The following is a 21,075-nucleotide window of genomic DNA, read 5'->3' as shown; positions in this document are numbered from 1 at the left end:
GCGCGTGGCGCCGCCGCCGAGCCCGCCGAGTCCACCGCCGCCGCCGCCGAGCCCGCCACCGCCGCGTCCGATACCGCCGCCGCCGAGCCCACCGCCGCCGCCGAGTCCGCCGCCGCCGCCAAAGGTTGATTGCGAAGGCTCGCACGGCGACCGCGCGACGGGTCTGTATCAGCAATACAACGAGAGGTGCACCGATGATGAGGGCGTGCCGGCGAACTGCGTCGGTGAGCGCGGATGTCAGTTCTGTCACCTCGCGGAGACGCCCGCGGCGAAGAGTGGGTCGACGGAAAAGTGCACCGCGTGGGTCTGCTCGAAGTACGACGTCACCGGTTGCCTCGGCGTGGCAAAGCGAAGTGTGAAGAAGCACTACGACATCGGCGACTGTAAGAACGACGTGGGCAATCGTAACGTCGGCAGACACGTGTTCCGAGATTGGGACTGCGCGAACGACGAAGGTGTGCCGAGCGCGTGTCAGAAACCGGGAGAGACGCCGTGTAGACTTTGCCTGTTGAAATCCGCCGAGTCGAAACTTGAGGGATGGCCGCATTGTCCGGAAGCGGTGTGCCACTTTATGAACATCGACGAAGAAGAGTGTCCAGGGATCGACTACGTGCCAAAGATCAGTAAGAAACGCCATCATCACAAGAAGAGCGAGGAAGAGGAAGAGGAAGAGGAGCCGAAATCGAAGAAATCAAAAAAGGTCGCGGAGGACGACGATGCAGACGCAGAAGAGGAAACCTCGTCGAAGAAACATTCAAAGAAGCACTCGACAAAATCGAGCGACGACGAAGACGACGATACCGCTGAGTTGGGGAAGAAAACGAAGCATCATCATTCGCACAAACACAAGAAAGCGGAGGAAGTCGACGACGCAGAGGATGAAGACGATGAATAATTTTTAGCGAATGTAACGATGAAGAACAAGTTGATTAAAAACATTATCTGCGCGCGTGATTCACTTTTTGTTGGCTATGAACCATCAACCATTTCAAATTCTGGCCGAACTCCTGCGCGCTGAGCTCATGCGTTGCGTAAGCGACGTTCAGCAGTTCGCGCACGTCGCTCTGATCCGCGAGCATGGAATCCCAAACTGGCGCGTGTTTCTTCAGCACCTCGACGTGATCGTCATCGAACGCGCGCGGATCATTGGTTAATTTACCGTCTGCATCTAGAAGGTTAAACGAATTGAGCGTGTTCGTCAACCCCGCGCTCTCCTCCTTGGTGATTTTCCCAAAGCTCTCCTCGTAGAAGAAAGTGTCTGAGACGACGTGATCGTTAAGTTTCGACTCTTTGACCTGTACTCCCGCCCGCTTGAAGTCGGCTATTGACTGCGCGATGAGCTCACTCGTTCGCTCATCTTTCGGCATGTATGAGAAAACCGTGGGCGGGTACGTGGACAGGTCGGCTCGAGGCGTGTTCTCGAGCGTCGGACCTGGCGCGATTTGAATGATCAACCCGCTCGGTTGCACTGGAAGCTTCATCTGAGGCAACATTCCGACGAACGAGCCGCCGCTCGAGGCACCAAAGGCGTACAATGGCAAATCACTCAGTGCGGTGTCGTTGAAGAAGGTGTTCAAAACCTGTTCCATGCGAGGCGCGTCGATCTCTTTGCTCCAACACGTCCCGTACGCGGACACCGCGATTACGACGAAACCGCGATTGAGCGCCGTACGCGTGACGCTCATCTCCTGCGCCAACCCCCTACACGTCTCGCACTTTGTGTTATTAGCGAACCAATCCTTCGCGCTGTGATGACATCCATGCAGGACCAAGAGCGCGCCCACCGGCGCCGTGGCCTCAAGTTCGCCCTTTTCGTTCTCCGCCGCCGGTCCCTCCCAAATCGTCTCGATCCCGTCGTCACCAACCAACCGCCGCTCCGCGTTCCACCCCATGCTCACGTACGCCACCGAGCTATCCCCGATCAACAGCTCTCGTTCGCCGCTCTCTTCTTCCTGTCGCGCCACCACCTTCTCCGCCGTCGCCGCCGCCTTTTCCCACGCCTCACCCGTCTCCCTCCGCTCCCGCGCCTCCAATCCACTCTCGCTCTTCCTCGTCACCGACGCGATCGCCCCGCACGTCGCGGCGATGACGATCATGGCGATCACCGCGTGCAGCGCGCTCCGCGCCCCCGCCCAGCCCCCGCCCAGCCGTCCGCGCGCCCGACGGTCGCCATCGTCCCATCGCGCATCCATTCGTCCATCCACCGTCGTCTCGCGCGTCTCGCTCGTCGTCGCCCCGAACGACCACGCCCGCCCGCGCGCGCGCACGCGCTCTCGCTCGCCCGCGTCCCACATCGCGCGCGGCGTCGAGATCTGACGCCCGAGCGACGATCGACATCCCCGTGGGTGTTGCGCCGCGATCGAATTCGCGCATTGCCCGACGCGGCATGGCGCGCGACGCCGCGTCGACGTCGACGCCGTCGATGGACGCGCGCGACGCCGCGTCGACGCGCGACGCGCGTGCGGTGCGCGCGAGGGCGAACGCGGGGCGCGACGACGGCGAGACGCGATCGACGACGACGTGGACTGATCGTTGACGACGGCGACGCAGGCGAGCGACGAGGCGAAGCGCGCGCGACGCGACGGACGCGAGCGATGGACGCTGTGGGGGGTGGACGGGCGCGGTGCTCCGGCGCGCGCGATGGTGGTGGTCGTGGGTGGATTGTTCGCGTGCGCGTGCGCGCTGGCGGCGGCGCGAAACGTCGGCGCGGACGCCGGAGGACGCGGCGTCAAGCGCGTGGGCGGATCGCGCGCACGCGTGGGCGGTCGTGGGGTGGTGGTGGACGGCGCGCGCGTGCGCGCGAGAGGTGGTGACGCGACGTCGAGGTGGGCGGCGCTGGAGGTTCCGGATCGGTGCGCGCGGAGCGAATTCGCGCCGAGCGCGGTGATACCGGGACTCGAGTTGCACGAGATGGACGGTGCGCGGGCGTTTTATCTGAGTAAGGAGAAGAAAACCACGGTGCATGAGCGAACGAGCGCGGAAAAGCAGGAGGAGGAGGCGGTGAAGGAGGAATTGAAGGAGGCGAAGAAAGCGATGCGAAACGCCGAGAACACGCTCGAGGACGAAATCGAGACAGAGCAGGCAGAGCTCAAGATCATGGAGGGGAAGTCGAAGTTGCCCAACGTGAAGGGTAAGGGAAGAAAACTTCTTGAAGACGACGACGACGACGACGACGACGACGACGACGACGACGATGACGACGACGAACGCGCTGATGGTAAAAAGGTGAGCAGCTCGGTCGTTTTGAAGGATGGAAAGTATGTGACGAGATTTCGATTTCAAAACCCTCTTTTTCTCGAAGGAATGTCGAGATTCATGGATCTGGGGAGCGAGACGACGGAGCGACGATTGATGTTTCACGCTGGGAACGTCACTGGGTACGACGCGAGGTGTCAGTTTAGGACGATGCAGTGCGCGGACATGGCGACGGATTTACTCGCTCGCGCGCTCAAGATGAACGCCGAGGCGGTGGTGAGTCCGGAGGCGAGCGCGGACAAGCTCAAGGAGTTGTCGAACATCCTGATCAAGTACTCCACCGATCCGCGCACCAAGTACAACGCGACGGAACTTCCGTCTCTCGGCGGAAAGCCACAAGCGATGGGTTCGTGCGCGTGGACGACGGAAGCTGAATACAATCCAACCACGGGCGTGCGATACGATCATTCCATCAGTCGCTTCGCCAAGGCGATCGACGCACACGACACCGCGGTTTACTGCAACGTCAAGACGGAACGAAAGTACTGCAAGTTCACCCGGCTCGCGGACGGTCCGGAGAGCGCCATCACGGTGGACCTGGACGAGCAAGCGTACGAAGCGGCCAGAAGTGTCGGACGGCTCATCCACGACGCGCTGTCCGCCGATCTTGAACTCGGCTCGAACGTCAAGGGTTGGGGCTATCGTGGACATCCGTCTGACGCATTCGTGTCGCTTCTCATGCTCCTTCGATCGAACCGCTGCACGCGCGTCGACGTCTACGGTCAACCGGGCGTACCGCTCGACTGGTACCACAACGCCCGAGGATACGCCCACATGGTCGCCGTTCCGGGTACAACGATATCCGATCTTCAACTATCCCGCGTGCTCCTTCAGGAAAAATTCTTTCACCGCGTCCTCATGCACTACGGAAAAATGTGCTTCTTCAAGTAAACTGGACTCACCACTGTAACATGCGAGCGTAAATTTCATTCATTACATCTTGTCTCACGCGGCGTCTCCGCGAGCGCCTACTTCTTCGTCTTCTCTTGATCTTCGATCCCAGCCGCTTTCGCGTAGTGATCCGTGATCGCGCCGACGTTACAGCCGTACTCGGCGTAACACGCCTCCAATCGCGCGCCCTCCAATCCTTCGCACTCCTTGATCGCCTCTTTGATGTCATCGTAGTCACAGAATCCATCCGCGCCGCCGCCACCCGTGGTGAACTTCTCCGCCAACGCCTCCGCCGCCTTGGTCGGTCGCCCGTCGTCGTCTCGCGACGATTTCACGACGCGCGTCGCGCATCTTTGACGCGTCGAGCGCATTGTGCTCGATGCCGATTCGTTCCATTTCGACGCGCGTGCGGCGCCGCGCGGGGGAATCACCGCGCGCGCGGTGGCGGATCGGAGTGACATTGCCGTGCTCTCGATGTCGATCGCGCGCGCGCGTCGGTGCGTGACGCGCGCGCCGTGAACGGTGTGACGATGGCGATCCGGATGCATCCGAGTCAGCACCCGCGCGGCGGCGCGGACGCGACGCGGCGGACGCGGCGCGCCTCGGTGTCGGTCGCGCGTGAAGGGGGCTTGACTGTTTTACACGTACACGAACGAATGCGGGGAGCTAGAAGCGGCTGAGACGGTCGAGGGCGGAGACGCGATTGGCGTCGGCGGCGCTCGCGAGCTCGGCGTTCGTGGCTTTGACATCGACGTCCGCTCGGGTGGCGTCTCGAAACGCGCACGAGTGGTTGGATTCGAGGTACTCCGCGCACTCGTCGTCGGTGGAGAAACCGAGAGAGGAGGCGATGAAGGAGACCGGGATCGTGGGGGCGTGCGCGCGGAGGAGGGCGCGGAAGGCGTCCGCGCGAACCGCCGGCGACATGACGTCCATGAGATGCGCGCTCATTCTCGGAGCGATATCGTACAGCGAGAAGAAGCGGTGGAAGTTGGAGGAAGCCAACGCTTCGCAAACTTGAAACGCGTGCTTGACGTATGCGTGCGTCTTGAGCACGTCAGGGACGTCGCGCAGTTCCCTGGAGAGGGCGGCGGCGCGCTCGCTTTTCGCCCCCGCGCCGGCTGCGTAAATCAACCTGTACGCCGCGAACTCAGCGATGTCGTCCACGCCTTCGAGTTTATCCGCGCCGTCCTTGCCCGCCTCGCCACCCCCAAACGAGTGTCTTTTGGCGTTCTCCATGGACTTTTTCCGTTTCTTCGTGCTCCGGGACGTCGATGTCTCCGCGACCGCGCGCTCGAGCGCGTGGGCGTGCAGCGATTTGAGCACCGCCGAGCATTGATTGTACTCAGCGAGATCGCAGCACTCGAGCGCGACACGAGCGTGCGTCTGGTACGTCTCCAACACCAACGCGCCGTCGCGAATGTGTTGTACCGTAAGATCTTGCCTAATCGACTTCAACTGATCCTTTGCGTACTCGTAGTCTTTATTCGCTCGCCATTTGCTCTTCACCAACTCCAACGCGCGCTCCAAAACGCTCGGCGGTCGCACCGTCGCCATGGAAGGCGCCTCCGTGAGTCTGAGATATGTCTTCTCTAGTGACTTGTTCGTGCCCACCGCACTCGCGTCGATCATCTTCATCTCTTGCATAGTCGGCGTTCCTCTACCTTTTGACTTTGCAACCTCTCGCGAGAACTCCAACGCCTCCCGCGCGAACCTCCGCGCTCGATCGTCTCGCGCCGATCGCTCCTCCGACGTCGCGAAATCAACATTCTGCGACGCCTCGCTCATCGTCTTCCGCTTCTTCGGCTGTGTCTTCGCCTCAATCGCCGGCGCGTCGCTCGCCTCCGCGCGAGCGTACACAGCCGCCCCGAACCGCGGCGGCTTCGCCTCTCTCGCTTCCACTCTCCCCGTCGTCGTCGCCTCCGACTCGCGCCCAAACGAGCGTTCGCTCAATGTCGGCGAGACCGGCGCCGGGTGCTCGCTCACGTCACGCTCGGCGTTCGCCGCCGCTCTGGCGCACCGCTTCCGCAACTCCGCCGCGAGCTCCGCCTTGACGTCTTCGTCCTTGCACGCGAGCAAAGCCTTCGCTATTCGCGCCAACGCTCGCCGCTCTTCCTTGGGCATCGCCCGCAGCGCGTCCGCATCGACGTCGACGCTCCCATCGGGTTCGACGTCCCGCGGCGTCGCGCTCGGCGGCGTCGGCGCGGCGCGGTGATGGAATCCACTTTGATCGTACGCGTGCGCGCCGTACTGCGGCGGATACGCGTACCCCGACGGCGGGGGCGGGGGCGGAGGGCGATGTTGAGGTAACGGCGGTGGTGGAGGGGGCGGAGGGCGATTGACGTACGGGGGCCACCGCCCATCCATGACGCTTCGCACAGTGCGGCTGCGCGACGCGACGGACGCGGATGACATGTCGATCGCGTCACGGCGGGATACGTGTTCTAAGAATCGCTAGGTTTACTATATTTGACGCACGCTCGCATGATGTCGAAACATTCTCGCGAGTACTCGTCGAGATTGGGCGTTTCGAGGCTCTCGCGCGCGACGCGCGCCAAATCCGAGGCTTCGTCGACGTCCGCGAGCGTCTCCATGTCCGTCGTCGGTCGCAGCCCTCGAGCGCGACACGCTTCGACGCACGACTCTAACGTTCGCGACGTACTCCAAGGGACGTCCCCGAACGCCGCTCGGAGCGCGTCGATGTTTGATTTCGTCGCTCGCACGGCGACGCAATAAAAACCGCCGTCGCCGCACGGCCCGAACGCCACCGCGCCGTCTTCGACCATCGCTAAATCTCTCGCCCGCTCGAAGTGTCTCGCGCTAAACATCGGCACGTCCGTACCCGCGACGCACACGACGACGCTCTCCGGGTCCACCGCGCTCGATTCCGCGCGCTTTCGCGACGCGCGCTCGAACGCGTCCGCCACGCGCGTCCCGACGTCCGAGCTCTGGATTTGCGTCTCGCACGGAATCTCTCGCCTCGCGGCGATTCCCCAAGCGGCATCGGTGCGCAGCAGCGCCGCACACGCGACGCGGTCGTCCTCGCTCGCGCAGTAAAACGTCGTCGCGGTCGCATTGATGTTTCCAGTCTGCCAAAGGATGCAACGCACCATGGCGTCGTACGCGCGAGACGCGAGAGTTCGATCGTTCAGACCTCTCGCGAGTCTCGTCTTACACTTCGGTGACGTCGGGGCGCGGCCGAAGAGGACTAACGTCGCGTCGTTCGCGTCGGACATGTCGCGCCGCGCGCTCGATAGTGAGGTGCGGCTACAACGAAGGACGCCGTGACATTGGCTAGAGTTTGGAGTTGGCCTCAAAGCATCGGGCGAGGATGTCATCGGCGCACGCGAGACCGCTCGCGACGGCGCCTTCGACGGTCCCGACGGGCTCGGCGCAGTAATCACCTATGGCGTACACGAGGGCGCCCGAAGTGGCGGAGCGCAAGAATTTATTCACTCTCGCGCCGCGCGCGACGGCGAGTGGAAAGGCGGCGCCCCAGCGATGCGCTCGAGCAAACGTTATCTCTAACGGTGCCGCCGCGGTCGGCGAGCTCGCCTCGGCGAGACGAACGAGTCGTATGAACGAAGCGGACATTTCGTCCGCGACCTGGTCGATCCACGCTGCCCACTCTGGGGAGCCGGGACGCGTCGCCGACGTCTCGGGCGTGACTTTCTCCCGAGCGTATCGCTCCGTGGAGAGCGCGATCCAGCAGTTCGTACTCGCGTTTCTTCCCGATTTCGACGATTCGTTCGCGATCCACGAGAGCGTGGAGTCATTATCTACATCGGCACCGACGAACGGGACCATGGGCGCGCGGTTGAGCGTCACCATGAGCGCCAGCGACGGCGCCGAATCCACCGCTCGCATCTCGCGCGCCACGTCCTCGGCGTCGAGTCCGTCCATCACCCCGACCGCGCGCGCGATGTTTTTATCGGCAAAAACCACCACATCATACCCCGTTTCGACATTTTCTTCCCCATTCTTCGAAGCGTCCGACCACCGCACGCTCAGCCCTCCGCCTCGCGCGTCGCGACGCACTTCGACGACGCGCGCCGACGTCCGCGCGCGCGCGCCGCACTCCCCCAAAATATCCTCCAAAGCCTCATCCCACCCCCCAGTCCTCGCTATGACGCGTCGTATCACATCCTCCTCGCGCACGAACGTCCCACGCGACGCGCATACTCGTCCGAACGTCCCGCGCCACGTCCGCGTCGCGTCTCGCGCCTCCAGCGCCTCCGTCCACGCCTCCACCCCCAGCCCCTCACCCCCCGTCCCATCGCGCGTCCACCGCGATCCGTGATCCCACCGCGCATCACCACCCCCATGTCGCGCGCACGCGCGTCCGCCCAGCGCGCGTCCGGCGTCGAAGACGTCCACCGTCGCCGCGCGGTCGCTCGCCGTCCGCGCGCGCCACGCGCACGACACCCCCGACACCCCCCCACCCACGATCGCCACCCGCGGGTACGCACGCGACGCCGCGGACGCGACCGATCGCGCGGACGACGCGGCGCGCGCGCGCGCGCACGGTGGCGGGAACATGGCGCGTCGACGTGTCACGCGGCACCCAACGAACGAATCGCGTCGACACTGCGTCGCGCGCGACGATGGACGCGTTGCGACGATGGACGACGGGATACGATGACGTCGGGGAGTCGAGACGCGCGGTGCGTTCGCGGCGCGCGCGCGGACGCGGGCGGGATGGATGATTGATGATTGATGATTTGAGAATTGTGTCAAGAATGTGGAATTCGTGACGACGCGACGTCGGTGGGGCGACTCGAACGACGCCTGGGGCGCGCGCGGTGACTGACGATGGCGTGTGTCGACGTCGCGCGCGCAGGATGGGTCTGGATCGCGCGCGCAGGAGCCTGGGATTGATTTGACGACTCTGAAGGATGGCCTCGCGAGCTCGATGCGATCCGTCGCCGATCGCGGCATGGCGCTCTTCGGCGTTGAGCACGGCGGAGACGATGGGCAGAAGGGGAACGCGGCGCACATGAAACCGCCCACGCCGGAGTGGGATAAAGAGGCGACGGGTGGGCGACCGGCGGAGCGGGCGTCGTACGAGCGACGAGGCGGCGGCGGACCGACGGAACCGAGAGATTTCGGCGACGTTGGCTCGGGTGGGAAAGGCATGGCGAGTTATTCGTGGGATAATCCACCGCCCAAGCCCGGGAGGGCGAACGAGAGCGACGAGGATGAGGACGCGGTCAAGGAGAAGACGATGGAAGATTTGTTCGGGATGGATAAAGAACCGTCGAAGAAATTGTTGAAGAAAAAGGCGGCGCGAGCGAAGGAACCCGGAGCACTCCACGCCGCGGTGTACGCCGGTGATACCGTCGACGCTCGAGAGCTCCTCGAGCTCGGGGCGAACGTGAACGAGGCGAAATCAGAGGAAGATTCTAAGACGCCGTTGCTCGTCGCCGCGAGCAAGGGCAACGCGGACATGGTCAGACTCTTGCTCAAGAATGGCGCTGACCTGGACGCCAAGGACGATTGCGATAACAACGCGCTGCACATCGCGTGCTCTAAGGGTCACGCAGACGTCGCGAATCGACTCATCAAGGCTGGATGCGATGTTGCATCGATCGCGGGCAACGGCGCCACCGCGCTTCACCTCGCGGCGAGAAAAGGTCACGACGACGTCATCGATCTCTTGCTCGAGCACGGGATGGACATCGAATCCGTCGATGGTAAGGGCGCCACCGCACTGCATGCCGCGTGCAGCGGAGGATACGAGCACGTCGTGCTGTTGCTCATCAAGCACCGCGCGAATGTCCACGCCGTGGATGGCAAGGGCAAGACGCCGCGCCAAATCGCCACGAAAAAGGGACACGACGATTGCGCCAAGATCATCAAAAAAGCCATCAAAGAAGAAGAGGCCAACGCAGCGGCGACAAAGAGGCTCGCTGAGGAACGCGCTCAGCGCGCCAAGCTCAAGGAGGAAGCCGAAACCAAGGCGGCGCTCGAGGCGCATCGATTGCACGAAATCGAAGTCCAGCATCCCGAAGCTCCGGCGAACGACGTCGTCGAGGGATCTCCCGCAGTCTGCGAAGAAACCGCGACGGAAGTCGAAGAATTCGCGGAATCCACCGGCGAACCCATACCTGAAACCGTACCCGAACCCGAAATGGCTGAGGAAACGTGAACCGTCACCTCGGGATTGTAAAATGACGCGAACAGTCACCTCACTCTCCATCTCGCGCGCGCCATGCCCGCGGACGGCCGTGAGCTCGATAACGGTCGCAGTAGCGCCTTAGAGGACTCCGAGGCGGCTCGATCGCACTGTCGCATCTGTCTCGAGGGTGAGGACGACGACGAGGAGGATGGGGACGCGACGCGCGGTGGTCCACTCATCGAACTCCACTGCGCCTGCACGGACGCGCACGTCCATCGGTCGTGCGCGAGTCGCTGGTTCGGGGCGCGAGGAACAACGATGTGTGAGATCTGTAAACATGACACCGGGCTAACGGGACTCGAAACGCCGCTAGCTTTACGTGTGTCGCGCGGCACGATGCGCGTATTGGGATGGCGTCGAGACGAGGCCGACGACGAAACCGAAGCGGCGGTCGGTCCGTCCTTTGGAACGGTGATTTATATCTTCCTGTTCGAGCTCGCCGTGGTTTGGTTCTCACTTGAGATCATCATGGGATACACCACCGGAACCGCGCTCGCGATGGCGTACGGATTTGCGCTATCGCTGCTCGTCGGATGTTGCACCTTCATCTACCCGTTACGTCAAGCGCGAGTCAATCGAGACGATTCTCGACACTTTCTCTGGGCGTACGCGCTGTGCATGTTCATATCCCATCAAGTCACGTTCTTCATATCGCTCCAAGCGATTCAGTCTCGAAAGAACCGCGCGAAAGAGGCGATTTCCCTCACGCTCGCGCTCTCCATCGCGGCTTTGGCATACCCGCAGTTCGTCGTCTGCGTTGGATGTCTCTGGCGCTTCTTCGCGAGCGACGACCGGTGAGAACGCAGAGATCATTAATTGTCCGAATGTTGTAAACTACCATCGCGATCGCTGGATCACCCGCGCGTCGTCACGTATCTTTCTCCTCCGGAGCGAACGCCGGCGTTCCCTCCATCGCGCCTCTCGACGCCTCGTACATCATATAATTACTCAACCCTCGAATCGCGCCCTCTCGCAGCTTACCAATCTTCTCTGGGTCGCTTTCATGCATGTGTCTGCGCCACGGCTCTCGCACGGTGGCCCGTAAAACGTCCCGAGGGTACCCTTGCTTGTGCGCTAAGAAATCCGCCACGCGCATGCAATCTCGATACAGCTTCAGCGGCTGTTCTAATAAGAACTCCAAACCCGTGGACGGGCCGCTCGATGTATCGCTCGTCATCGCTCGCGACGACGCGCGGAGCGCGCGGGCGCTCGAGCGCACGGCGCGCATGAGAGTGTGGAATTGAAGTCATGAATTCAGCCTCTCGTCATTTCTTCACGCGTCTCATCGCGCGCTCGGGCGTTGGATACGGCGGAAAGATGTACGTTTACGTCCGTCGCGTCTCGTCTCGACGCACGGCGCGATTCGTGTCGCGCACGCGCGTGGAGTGGGAGAATTCGATCGCGATCGTCGGGCGGCGGCGCGAATTCAATGCACTCGAAGAAAACGAAACGCGCGCGACGCCTTGGTGTGACACACGGAGACTGACAGCGTGGACGTTCTCGTGTACGATAGGTACCTCATGTATTACACGGACGAGAAGGGCGAGCGGGTGTACACGCTCAAGGTGCGTTCGGCGAAACGGCGGAAACCTCGCGCGGGAGACGTCGAGAGCGAATCAAGGGAGACGATAGGAATAAATCGAGAGACTGACGAGACGAGCGAATTGAATAACGCGTAGAAAACGGCGCCGGATGGTACGCCGACGCACTCGGCGCACCCGGCGCGATTTTCCCCGGACGATAAGTTTTCCAAGCAGCGCGTGGCGCTGAAGAAGCGCTTTGGTCTGTTACCTACGCAACAGCCGGCGAGAGAGTTATGATCGTCGGACGATTTGTAGTGTACAGTAGCGACGATTTTTGTCGAATAATTATCGTAGAAAATGATCCGGGCGGGAGTAATAATTGCAACAGATTCGTCACCACGTGACGCTAGCGGGGAAAACTTTCAACATGCGCAACACTTCTTCGTAGGTTCGACCGCCTCGACAGTGTCGTTCGCGTCGGGCTGGTTCGCGGACAACCCATCCACTTCGAATTCGGTACGCATGGTCGTGAAACGCTCTAAATCCTTCCCCACAGGCGACGGCAGCTCTTCCTGCGCGTCGAAGAAGACATCGTACATATCGCGCACGCTACTCTCGCGACGAAGCACCCCTGGCGCGGCGCCGAGTGAGGACTCCACCCCGGCGATTTGATTTTTAATCCAAATCTGCGTCGCTCCGTGCGCCGGGATGAGCCCTTTCTTTGCCTCCGCCTTGCCGATGTCCTTTTTATCGCAGCACACCATGTCCTTCGTCAGCGTCGTCGAATCGCCGAGTTTATCCATGAGCTTTTCCCACATCTTGGTTCCACTGCCGTAAATGTGCACCTTGCTGACGGTTTTCGCGTCTAAAAATTGTTTCACGATGGCCCAGATGAATGAGAAGATTCTCGGCGCGTTGACAATGTACGCCGCGTACAGCCCCTCCGGATAGTTGTCCTGCGCCAACGCGCTTCCCTTCTTTACCAGCGCCCGCACGTCGCTCGTGAACCCGCTCATGGTAAGCCCTTTAAGATCCCACACGTTGATCACCTGCGTGATCGGCTCCCCTGCTCGGTACGACGCCTCCGGGTAGACGACTTTCGCCTGCCATTCGAGCGTCTGCACCTGGCTCTTCAAAAACTCGTCATCCTTCATGTTCGCCAAGATATCGCCCCACGGCACAGCCGCCGTGTGTTCTAAATAAACTGGATGTCCCGTCTTCCCGAAACCGGCGTAATACGCCGGGATCTTCGCCACATGCACCAGCTTGTCGTCGTCGATCGGCTCTCGCAGGCACGCGTCGACGGCGTGCTCCTCTCGCCATTTCAGCGTATTCTTCAACATCTCGTACGATTTCTCCGCCGTTTTCCGCGCTCGAACGTACCGCAATAATGCTCGCTCTTCCCCACCGATCGATTCGTGCGTCATAATCGCCGGAACGCGCAGACCATCGCGTCGCAACCATTGTCTGAGCGATCGAATGCTCTCTCGCTCTTTTTCACTCGGCGCCGCGTACGCGGGCGCTCTCTCTCTCGCGCGCGCGCTCGTGACCTTGGACGTGGCGACCATGTTCGCCCGCCCGACGCCGACCGACGCCGCCTCGCGCGTGCGTCGCCGTGTGCGCGACGCGCGAGCGATCGCCGGTGGTCTCCGGACCGCATTCGAGCCCGTCCCGACTCCCGGGTGTTTCGAGTCTCCGTATCCACGGGTCGTCACTCGTCAAACACGCCTCCGGGCGACCCCACGAACCCCACCCATCGCGCGCGCACACCGCGCCGCCCATGGCCTCCCCCGACGCCCGCGCGTTCCTCCGACGTCTCCAGGGATGCGATCGAAACGACGTGTGCGCCGATTGCGAGACGAAGAACCCGCAGTGGGCGAGCGTGAGCCACGGGAGTTTTATCTGCCTCGAGTGCAGTGGCATCCATCGGTCGCTGGGCGTGCACGTCTCCTTCGTGCGAAGCGTCGGGATGGACTCGTGGAGCGAGGCGCAGTTGAAAAAGATGAGCGCCGGTGGGAACGGGACGCTGAATGCGTTTTTGGCGCGACACGGAATTGAAAAATCGTGCGACGTGGCGAGTAAATACAACTCGGCGGCGGCGGCGGCGTTCCGGGACAAGGTCAAGACGGAATCGGAGGGCGGACGATGGATCGAACCGAAGAACATCGAGCGTGGGGTGAAAAACGTGGACGGTGGCGCGGCGAAAATGGGAGGGGCGGCGATGGGGGGACGCGGCGGCGGCGACGACTGGGGCTGGGGCGAAGGCGGAACGAACGCGCCTCGAGCGAGGCCGGGACAGGAGTATACGCAGGCGGATTACATGCGCAGCGCTTCGAATAAAGATGCGTTCTTTGCGAAGCAGCAGGCGCTGAACGCGAGTAAGCCAGAGGGATTACATCCGAGTCAGGGCGGCAAGTACGTCGGGTTCGGATCGGGCGGCGGCGCGCCGCCGAGGAGGGAGGATGACATCGACGCCATCATCGGTCAGGTGACCAATGTGACCTCTAAGCTGGGACAGTTCACGATGAGCGCGGCGAATCGCGCGGCGCAGGCGACGTCGTCCATCGTGAGCAACATTTCCGATGGCGATTACGACGCGCTGCAGCATCGCGCCAAGCACACGGCGACCGCGGCGGCGAGCAAGGCCTCGGAACTCGCTCAGACGGGTTGGAGTTTCTTCAAGACTGCGTCACAGCAGGCTATGAAATCGTTCGAGACGCTGACGAGCGACATTCCTACGACGGGATTCGACGACGGGTCCTCCGGGCGGCGCAGCGGCGACGTTGGCTGGAACAACGGCGGAAACGGCTGGAACGGCGGAGACGACGAATATCGCGGTGATCCCATCGCGGCGCAACGAGATGATTTTTTCGCTCGAAAGCAAGCGGAGAACGCGGGTAGACCTGCGAATCTTCCACCTTCACAGGGCGGCAAGTACGCCGGTTTCGGAAGCCAATCGAGCTTCCAATCGGCGCAGTCGCAACCGCAGTCGCAACGAAGTTTCAGTCGGTCGCAGAGTTACAGTCAGCCGCCTCCGCGACAGGCGAGTGGACATTCGAGTCGACACTCCTCGCGACCGCCCTCGAGGTCGGCCTCGGTGCACGACGAGTGGGGCGTCTCCGACAGCGAGGACCAACCGGCGAGCTCAAAAAAGTCGGCAGAAGAAGACGACTGGGGCGACGCCGATTGGGGAACGTAGTGGTGCTTTTATTAACACGCATTCAATTTGTGGCTACACGATCATTACTAATGACAACTCTCTTGACTCACGCGGCGCCCGGAAATCCGTCCGCGCCGCCTTCTTCGTCCGCGCCAGGCATGCCATCCTGAATCCCCGCATCTGTCGCTTTGCGTTTCACCCCACCCGCGCCCCATCCTCGTAACTTGCCCGCAGGTGCGCTCTGTGCCGGCGTCACTCCCGGGGGAGCCCCCGGCGGGGGTGCCGCACCCCTGGGGGCGCCCGACGGCGGTCCTGGCGGCCGCGGTCCCGACGGCGGCGGTCCCGGCGGCGGCGGTCCCGGCGGCGGTGCCCCGCGCGGCGGCCCTGGAACCTCCATCGGTCCCGGCGGCGGCCCCGGAACCTCCATCGGCCCTTCTGGCAAAGCAAACCGCTCCTCCTTGCGCGCCAAGTGCTTCGGCGGCGGCCCTGGAGGCAGAGGCGGCGCCTTGAACGTCGCGTCCGGCGCCTCCCGCGGCTGCATCGCCATCGCCATCGCCTTCTCTCGCTCCCTCTGCTTGAACGATTTCGCCCCGTGCAAGTGCCCCGGCTGTCCAACCAGTGCCATTTCCTCCACCGGAGGCGGAGGTCCCGGTAACTTGACGTGACGAAACCGACACAAGTTCCCGTGTATACAGAACCCGAGCTTGAACATGTTACAATCCTTCACGTCCTCCAACGAGTGCTTGTACGGACAATCCGGCTCCTTGCACTCCCCGTACTTGGCGTAAAACCGACACGTGGGCATGCGCGACTTGTCGAACTGATGCAAGAACCCGCACGCGTTTCCTTTCATGCACAAGTTTCTCAACCAGTGCCTGCAGACCGTCTGTCGGTAATTCTTACGTCCGCGTTCATTGAGCTCCGGGGGCGGGGCCTGCGGTTGCGTGTCGTTCGCGTCGAGCTTATCCTCAAAGTCAAAGTCCAGGTCCGCGTCGTCGTCCATGGCGTGAAGCGCGTCGCCGAGTGCGGGGCGAATTCACGATCGCTGACCCACAGATTCGCCACTCGACGACGCAGTTTTTAAGAAATGCCCGGCGTCGAGGGCGTCGCCACGCGACGCTCGGCGCTCATCGGATTCGCGAGTGGTTTCGTGGTCCAGAGACGCGCGTGGGCGAGTCCGTCGTTCGACGCGTACGCCGGGAAGGCGTCGAATCGAATCAGATTCGAGCGACCGAAAGAGTGGACCACCGCGGTCGATCGCGTCTACGACGCCGATGCGAGCGTGTCGTACGGTGGAAACACGATATCATTGATCGGTAACTTTAAATCCGTCGATACGATCGCGGTGAGGGTCGAACGGGCGTCACGAACGGCGGTGGAGGCGGGGAAGAGAGGCGACGCGACGGGCGTCGCCGAGGCGTTGACGGCGGCGGAACGCGACGCGGTGGCAAACGGAGGTTTAGTTGGCGTCATCGGTGGCGTCGAGGGCGGGCAGACGGGAACTATTGGGTTTGATTTGGATCCCACGGTGACGATGCGGGAGGATGGTGTAAGTGGTCGACGGTATTTCACGTACGCGTACGAGACCAAGGTGTGTCGCGGGAGCATCGACGAGGAAGGCTTGGGGGGCACGCGGACGTGCGTGGGACCGAAGGGTGACGTGTTACCTATCATTGAGCGTAAAAACGCGTGCGTGGTGACGTTCGTGGGCGATCGCGTGGTGAAGTTACACGCGTCGGCAGTGACGTCGCGGTTCAACGAGCCAGAGGTGCAAGAGATAATGAATCGCGCGGTGGAGACGTTTACGCTCGATGTCGTTTGACGGAGGGACGGTAATTGTCATAGTCTAGCTCTGATAAATCACAATACGTCCTAGAAGTTCATTTCGATGTTCACCTGTGAGCAGCCATCTGGCTCGCCTGCCACTTGGCGGCCTCAGAGTTGACGAGCGCGCCCATGGCGTTGCCGTCGTCCAACACAGTCTTCTCGCCCTCGTCGGTCATCTTTCGATCGCACTCACCGTACTTTTCACCCACGCACAGCTCCAACGCGGTGGGGTACTTTGCCAACGTCTCGAACGCGGGTGCTAACTCGAAACACTCGGAGAACAATCCGTGATTGCCGAACACGTACAGGCCTAGTCGAGCGCGTGAAAACGCGACGACGAGACGGCGCACGTCTCTGAGATGCCCCACCGTGTTGCTGCGCACCAGAGAGAGCAAGATGAAGTCGTTCTGCTGACCTTGGAACTTATCCACGGTAGTGATGTCACGCGGGGTACCGAACAGCGGGTGATTGGCGCACCGGTGATTCACGACGTCACGAAGCAGCGCCTTTTGGCCGTTGTACGTGGTGAGGATGGAAATCTTCTCCGCTGGGTATCCGCACATGCGCATGTACTGGAACACACTCACGAGGTACTCCGCCTCGGTGAGGTTCTGGTAGAAGAACGGAGTGGGCGCGGACTCTTCCCCTTGCACGTCCACGAATTGCAGGGGGTGCGCGAAGCCGGCGTTCGCGAGCGTGTACGCGCCCTCCGCCGTGTTGGGCAAGTTGCCCAAGTTCTTGTACCGCCAGTTGTACAAATCGGCGATCTCGGCCCGCGCACGACCTTGGGCGTCGAGTTGCATGTAGGGCGTGCCAAGTCTCACGAAGCGCGCGAACATGGATTGATCCATGTTCGAGTATTTTTGAAACGCCATGTGTTTCACTACGGGCGGAAGCTGGTTGTGGTCGCCGATCATGACGACACGCTTGAGACGCGAGTGACCGTCTTCGTTCTTTTGCAGCAGCATGGGGATGAAGGTTTCAATCTCCAGTATTTGCGCACCTTCTTCAATCACCAGGTTGTCGTATCGCAGGCTTTGGTTGATGAAATCATGTCTCTTTAGCGCAGCGTGCGTGCACGTCATGGCGATGATTTTCGCCTGCTTCGTGAGCAAGTACTCGGAGCGGTCGCCCTGAACGCGAAGTAACTCGAACGCGCGGCATTCTTCGAGTTCGGTGAACATCACGCGCAAGTGTCGCATACACCCTTTCGCGCGCTTTAAGTCATCTTCCTTGTCTTTTCCCGCGAATAGCGGTTGGTTCGGCGCGCTCGCAAAGTAGTCTTTGAACGGAAATGACTCGGCGACGAAACTCGGCGAGTCGCTCGCCTCAAAATCTGCCGTGAACTTCTCCCACTTTGCGAACACGTGAATCTTCCAAAAGTAACCGGCGGTCTCGCACGTGTACGCGACGTCTTCACCGTTCAAACCGATCGAGTCCGCGAGCTTTTCAACCTCGGCCAAGATTTCCAAGCGCTTCTTTAACATGGCGTCAACGCGTCCCTGTCGTGAGAAGCTCAGCTCGGTGTCGAGATCTGACTCCCCTTGGCCGAGACGCAACATATATCGCGCGGGGACATCGCGCTGTAAAAGCTTGACGAACAAATCGTTCAACGCCGCGTTCGAGTGCGTGATCAAAAGCGTGCGCTGACCGGGCTCGTTGTGATACAGACAGTGCATAATTTGCGCCGCCGTGTCCGTCTTTCCCGTGCCCGGAGGGCCGACGACCATGGTCAATCCCGGATTCAATCCGGCCCTGATCGCCGCGACTTGCACCGGGGTGAAGCGTACCTTGTTCAAATTGGGCTGATCTTCCGGGTACGGACCGGGATCGGGAGGGATGTACGACTCCACCTCGATCACGTCTTGGCGCTCGTCCTCGGGCTGCGGAAACGTCACGCGAAACGGAGCCACGTGCTTCTTCGCTTGGTTTTTCCAGACAATCTTTTGCTCTGGGAATGATTGTGCCAAGTGATCTTCATCTAGGAACGTGTCCTTGAAGTCAATCGTGTGAAGTGCCTCATGCGTGTTCAAAAGTGCCGCCGCCGTGGGATCGCCGTAGCCCAAGAAGACGTCGTGCAGCCACTCTGGTATGCTGACATCAGCGTTCATCAAGTCACGAATGCACGCGAGAATCGCCTTGAAGTTGTTTTCCTTCGACTCGCGCCGGACGAGCAGATTGAGACGTCTATACACGTCCTCTCCCTCGCCATTCCTATGCTTGTTGACATCCATCTGATACTGCGCCGTGTCCAGGGCGAGCGTAAACACGCGCCTCGTCCCGGTTACCTTCTTGTGTTCCCCGTCATCCTCGCGCGGGTTCCGCGACTTGAAAGCGTCGAGAAACGTTCCCTCGCCGTCGCGAATGTTGATCACCTCGGCGCCTCGAACGTGGCGAAGCCCGAAGTGATCGGCGGGGTTCTTTGCAGAGCTTGAACTCGGACCCGTGCCCTCGACGTCAAGCATGAAGACGACGTCGTGCACGCGCAACTGATCCCACTCCTGGCGCACATCCGGGCGGGCCGACTTGAAGTCTACTGAAACTTCTACCGTGACGGACGATGGCTTGGATTCGCCGACGTTAGGCTTGGTCACGTCCACAACGGTGACGCCGCTCGGCGGGATCTCCACAGCCTTTCTCGCCCAGCCATGGAAACGCGCGCGAGCGCCCTCGCCGTTCCCCATGGGTTGCATGCGCTTCATCACATCCGCCAGGTCTTCGCGAATCTCATACGTCGCTTCCAATCGGAACAGGTTGAAGTTTCTGAGCAAATAGTCCTGCATCGTTAAGAACTGCAGGTTCAACTTTGGCAGCGCGAGTGCGCGTTGGCCGTCGTACTCGATGCTCGGAATGATGTTTTCGTTCCACAACACGTCCTCGTTCGGGTAAAGCGGCATCGAATTGATCATCTGTCGCTGACTTCGACGCTTTTCGAACGTGTCTACCATGACCTCGAGCAAGAACTTCGGGTCTTGCGCCATGGGATCCTCCGGGTCCACCAGCAGGAGCTCGGACGTGACGAGGTTTCGCAACTCCTCGGGCTCGAGCGCGGAGAGATGCTCGATGAGATTTTTCCGTCTCTCGATCCCTGCGCAGTTACCCAAGGCGAGATCTTTCAATTTATCCATGTGGTGCTTGAAAGCGAGCCTTTGAAGCTGCAGCAAACGATCGTGATGCGCGGACATGATATCCTCGTCGTTCAGCGCCGCGCCCGTGTGATCGTCGATTTCAAAGTACATGTAAAAGGCGAACAGATCGACCAACTGGGCGTACAGGCGCCCGCTCGGGGCGGCGTACAGCGGAACCATGCGCGACTTTACCAACAGTGCCTTGTCGCTCATGAGCGTTCGCGTGAATCGACGCGTCGGGAGCTGCGAGAGCAAATCGATCGCGAGCTCCATGAAGCGCTCGCAAAACTGCACCGATTGCTCATCCTCCACCTCAGCGGCCCGAGCGATGAAATCGTCCATCATTCGAACGAACCAGCACGATTCTCTGCGCTCGGTGATCGGGACGTGCGTCGCGCCCTCGTCCGCCGCCTTTTTCGCCGCCTTGGCTTCCTTCTTCAAGAGCTTGGCGTGATGCTTCGCCAGCGCCTCGTGCTTGGTCAACTCCAATCGCAACCGCCCGTCGCTTAATTTCGTCCACAGCGGTAAGGAGACGAGCGGCAACATCACCTTTCGCACCGTCTCCTTCTCCAACGACGCGAACGCGCGAATGGCAAACATGACGCACGCCGTCTTCTCCGTCGTCGTCATGCGCTCGTACTCGTCCAGCGCGCGTTCGAACACATTCCTAAACGATCCCTCGTTCTCCGCACCCTCAAACATCGAGAACCCATCAACGTCCTGTCGAAACTTCTCCGCCACGACGTGCATGACGGACACGCAGTGCGCGACGTCGCACGACGCCCGCGCCCGCGACCCGCGCGCTAAGAATCGCTCGCCGTACGACGTCGCGTCCAACACCCGCACCCGCGCCGTCTCCGGCATTCGCCGCCCCCCTTGCAGCTCGCTCTCGTACACCTCCCGCGCGACGGCACCATCGTACCGCACCTCGCCCGACCCGCTCCAATGTTTCGCCGCCCGCGCGCTCGTCGGATCGTCCCGAATCGCCCCGCGCGTCATCCGTCCCCCGTCTCTCGCGCGCGCCCGCGTCCCGCCCCCGACGCGCGCCGCGCCCGCACCGTCCGCGCTCGATCGCGCGCGTTTCACCGCCGGCCGTTCGTCGCCGCCGCCGTCGTC

General features: G+C 61.6%; 16 protein-coding genes across 16 annotated transcripts; 7 read left to right on the top strand and 9 right to left on the bottom strand.

Moving 5' to 3' along the window:
• OT_ostta05g00790 (unnamed product) lies at window positions 1-895 on the top strand (the record flags this gene model as incomplete). The annotated part of the gene is made up of 1 exon (XM_022984174.1): window positions 1-895. A coding segment is annotated over one exon (895 nt), but the record flags the coding sequence as incomplete, so codon positions are not given.
• Window positions 896-938: 43 nt separating this feature from the next.
• Window positions 939-2,294, bottom strand: OT_ostta05g00780 (unnamed product; the record flags this gene model as incomplete). The annotated part of the gene is made up of 1 exon (XM_022984173.1): window positions 939-2,294. One exon carries the CDS (start codon window positions 2,292-2,294, stop codon window positions 939-941), a length of 1,356 nt encoding a protein of 451 aa, XP_022838928.1.
• Window positions 2,295-2,386: 92 nt separating this feature from the next.
• Window positions 2,387-4,146, top strand: OT_ostta05g00770 (unnamed product; the record flags this gene model as incomplete). Its single annotated transcript, XM_022984172.1, has 2 exons — window positions 2,387-2,464; window positions 2,551-4,146. The coding sequence occupies 2 exons, from the start codon at window positions 2,387-2,389 to the stop codon at window positions 4,144-4,146; spliced, it is 1,674 nt and encodes a 557-aa protein (XP_022838927.1).
• Window positions 4,147-4,223: 77 nt separating this feature from the next.
• Window positions 4,224-4,517, bottom strand: OT_ostta05g00760 (unnamed product; the record flags this gene model as incomplete). The annotated part of the gene is made up of 1 exon (XM_003079125.2): window positions 4,224-4,517. The coding sequence occupies one exon, from the start codon at window positions 4,515-4,517 to the stop codon at window positions 4,224-4,226; it is 294 nt and encodes a 97-aa protein (XP_003079173.2).
• Window positions 4,518-4,812: 295 nt separating this feature from the next.
• On the bottom strand, window positions 4,813-6,510 carry OT_ostta05g00750 (SAC3/GANP/Nin1/mts3/eIF-3 p25; the record flags this gene model as incomplete). Its single annotated transcript, XM_003079123.2, has 1 exon — window positions 4,813-6,510. The coding sequence occupies one exon, from the start codon at window positions 6,508-6,510 to the stop codon at window positions 4,813-4,815; it is 1,698 nt and encodes a 565-aa protein (XP_003079171.2).
• Window positions 6,511-6,587: 77 nt separating this feature from the next.
• On the bottom strand, window positions 6,588-7,379 carry OT_ostta05g00740 (Transferase 1, rSAM/selenodomain-associated; the record flags this gene model as incomplete). Its single annotated transcript, XM_003079122.1, has 1 exon — window positions 6,588-7,379. One exon carries the CDS (start codon window positions 7,377-7,379, stop codon window positions 6,588-6,590), a length of 792 nt encoding a protein of 263 aa, XP_003079170.1.
• Window positions 7,380-7,437: 58 nt separating this feature from the next.
• Window positions 7,438-8,682, bottom strand: OT_ostta05g00730 (unnamed product; the record flags this gene model as incomplete). The annotated part of the gene is made up of 1 exon (XM_003079121.2): window positions 7,438-8,682. The coding sequence occupies one exon, from the start codon at window positions 8,680-8,682 to the stop codon at window positions 7,438-7,440; it is 1,245 nt and encodes a 414-aa protein (XP_003079169.2).
• A 65-nt stretch (window positions 8,683-8,747) lies between these two features.
• Window positions 8,748-10,291, top strand: OT_ostta05g00720 (Ankyrin repeat; the record flags this gene model as incomplete). Its single annotated transcript, XM_022984171.1, has 2 exons — window positions 8,748-8,807; window positions 8,984-10,291. The coding sequence occupies 2 exons, from the start codon at window positions 8,748-8,750 to the stop codon at window positions 10,289-10,291; spliced, it is 1,368 nt and encodes a 455-aa protein (XP_022838926.1).
• A 63-nt stretch (window positions 10,292-10,354) lies between these two features.
• OT_ostta05g00710 (Zinc finger, RING-CH-type) lies at window positions 10,355-11,119 on the top strand (the record flags this gene model as incomplete). Its single annotated transcript, XM_003079119.2, has 1 exon — window positions 10,355-11,119. The coding sequence occupies one exon, from the start codon at window positions 10,355-10,357 to the stop codon at window positions 11,117-11,119; it is 765 nt and encodes a 254-aa protein (XP_003079167.2).
• Window positions 11,120-11,189: 70 nt separating this feature from the next.
• Window positions 11,190-11,498, bottom strand: OT_ostta05g00700 (Complex 1 LYR protein; the record flags this gene model as incomplete). The annotated part of the gene is made up of 1 exon (XM_003079118.2): window positions 11,190-11,498. The coding sequence occupies one exon, from the start codon at window positions 11,496-11,498 to the stop codon at window positions 11,190-11,192; it is 309 nt and encodes a 102-aa protein (XP_003079166.2).
• A 71-nt stretch (window positions 11,499-11,569) lies between these two features.
• On the top strand, window positions 11,570-12,141 carry OT_ostta05g00690 (H/ACA ribonucleoprotein complex, subunit Nop10; the record flags this gene model as incomplete). Its single annotated transcript, XM_022984170.1, has 3 exons — window positions 11,570-11,640; window positions 11,835-11,886; window positions 12,001-12,141. 3 exons carry the CDS (start codon window positions 11,570-11,572, stop codon window positions 12,139-12,141), a joined length of 264 nt encoding a protein of 87 aa, XP_022838925.1.
• Window positions 12,142-12,266: 125 nt separating this feature from the next.
• Window positions 12,267-13,412, bottom strand: OT_ostta05g00680 (CRAL/TRIO, N-terminal domain; the record flags this gene model as incomplete). The annotated part of the gene is made up of 1 exon (XM_022984169.1): window positions 12,267-13,412. The coding sequence occupies one exon, from the start codon at window positions 13,410-13,412 to the stop codon at window positions 12,267-12,269; it is 1,146 nt and encodes a 381-aa protein (XP_022838924.1).
• A 212-nt stretch (window positions 13,413-13,624) lies between these two features.
• Window positions 13,625-15,043, top strand: OT_ostta05g00670 (Arf GTPase activating protein; the record flags this gene model as incomplete). The annotated part of the gene is made up of 1 exon (XM_022984168.1): window positions 13,625-15,043. The coding sequence occupies one exon, from the start codon at window positions 13,625-13,627 to the stop codon at window positions 15,041-15,043; it is 1,419 nt and encodes a 472-aa protein (XP_022838923.1).
• A 67-nt stretch (window positions 15,044-15,110) lies between these two features.
• Window positions 15,111-16,007, bottom strand: OT_ostta05g00660 (Zinc finger, CCCH-type; the record flags this gene model as incomplete). The annotated part of the gene is made up of 1 exon (XM_022984167.1): window positions 15,111-16,007. One exon carries the CDS (start codon window positions 16,005-16,007, stop codon window positions 15,111-15,113), a length of 897 nt encoding a protein of 298 aa, XP_022838922.1.
• An 84-nt stretch (window positions 16,008-16,091) lies between these two features.
• OT_ostta05g00650 (unnamed product) lies at window positions 16,092-16,826 on the top strand (the record flags this gene model as incomplete). Its single annotated transcript, XM_003079113.1, has 1 exon — window positions 16,092-16,826. One exon carries the CDS (start codon window positions 16,092-16,094, stop codon window positions 16,824-16,826), a length of 735 nt encoding a protein of 244 aa, XP_003079161.1.
• A 70-nt stretch (window positions 16,827-16,896) lies between these two features.
• On the bottom strand, window positions 16,897-20,958 carry OT_ostta05g00640 (Intron-binding protein, aquarius; the record flags this gene model as incomplete). Its single annotated transcript, XM_022984166.1, has 1 exon — window positions 16,897-20,958. One exon carries the CDS (start codon window positions 20,956-20,958, stop codon window positions 16,897-16,899), a length of 4,062 nt encoding a protein of 1,353 aa, XP_022838921.1.
• Window positions 20,959-21,075: the final 117 nt, after the last annotated feature.

This window comes from Ostreococcus tauri, assembly GCF_000214015.3.
Source record: "Ostreococcus tauri WGS project CAID00000000 data, contig chromosome 05, whole genome shotgun sequence".
NCBI classification, from domain to species: domain Eukaryota; kingdom Viridiplantae; phylum Chlorophyta; class Mamiellophyceae; order Mamiellales; family Bathycoccaceae; genus Ostreococcus; species Ostreococcus tauri.
The sequence above is the reverse complement of the archived record's forward strand: the minus strand, read 5'-3'. Positions and strand labels throughout refer to the sequence as shown.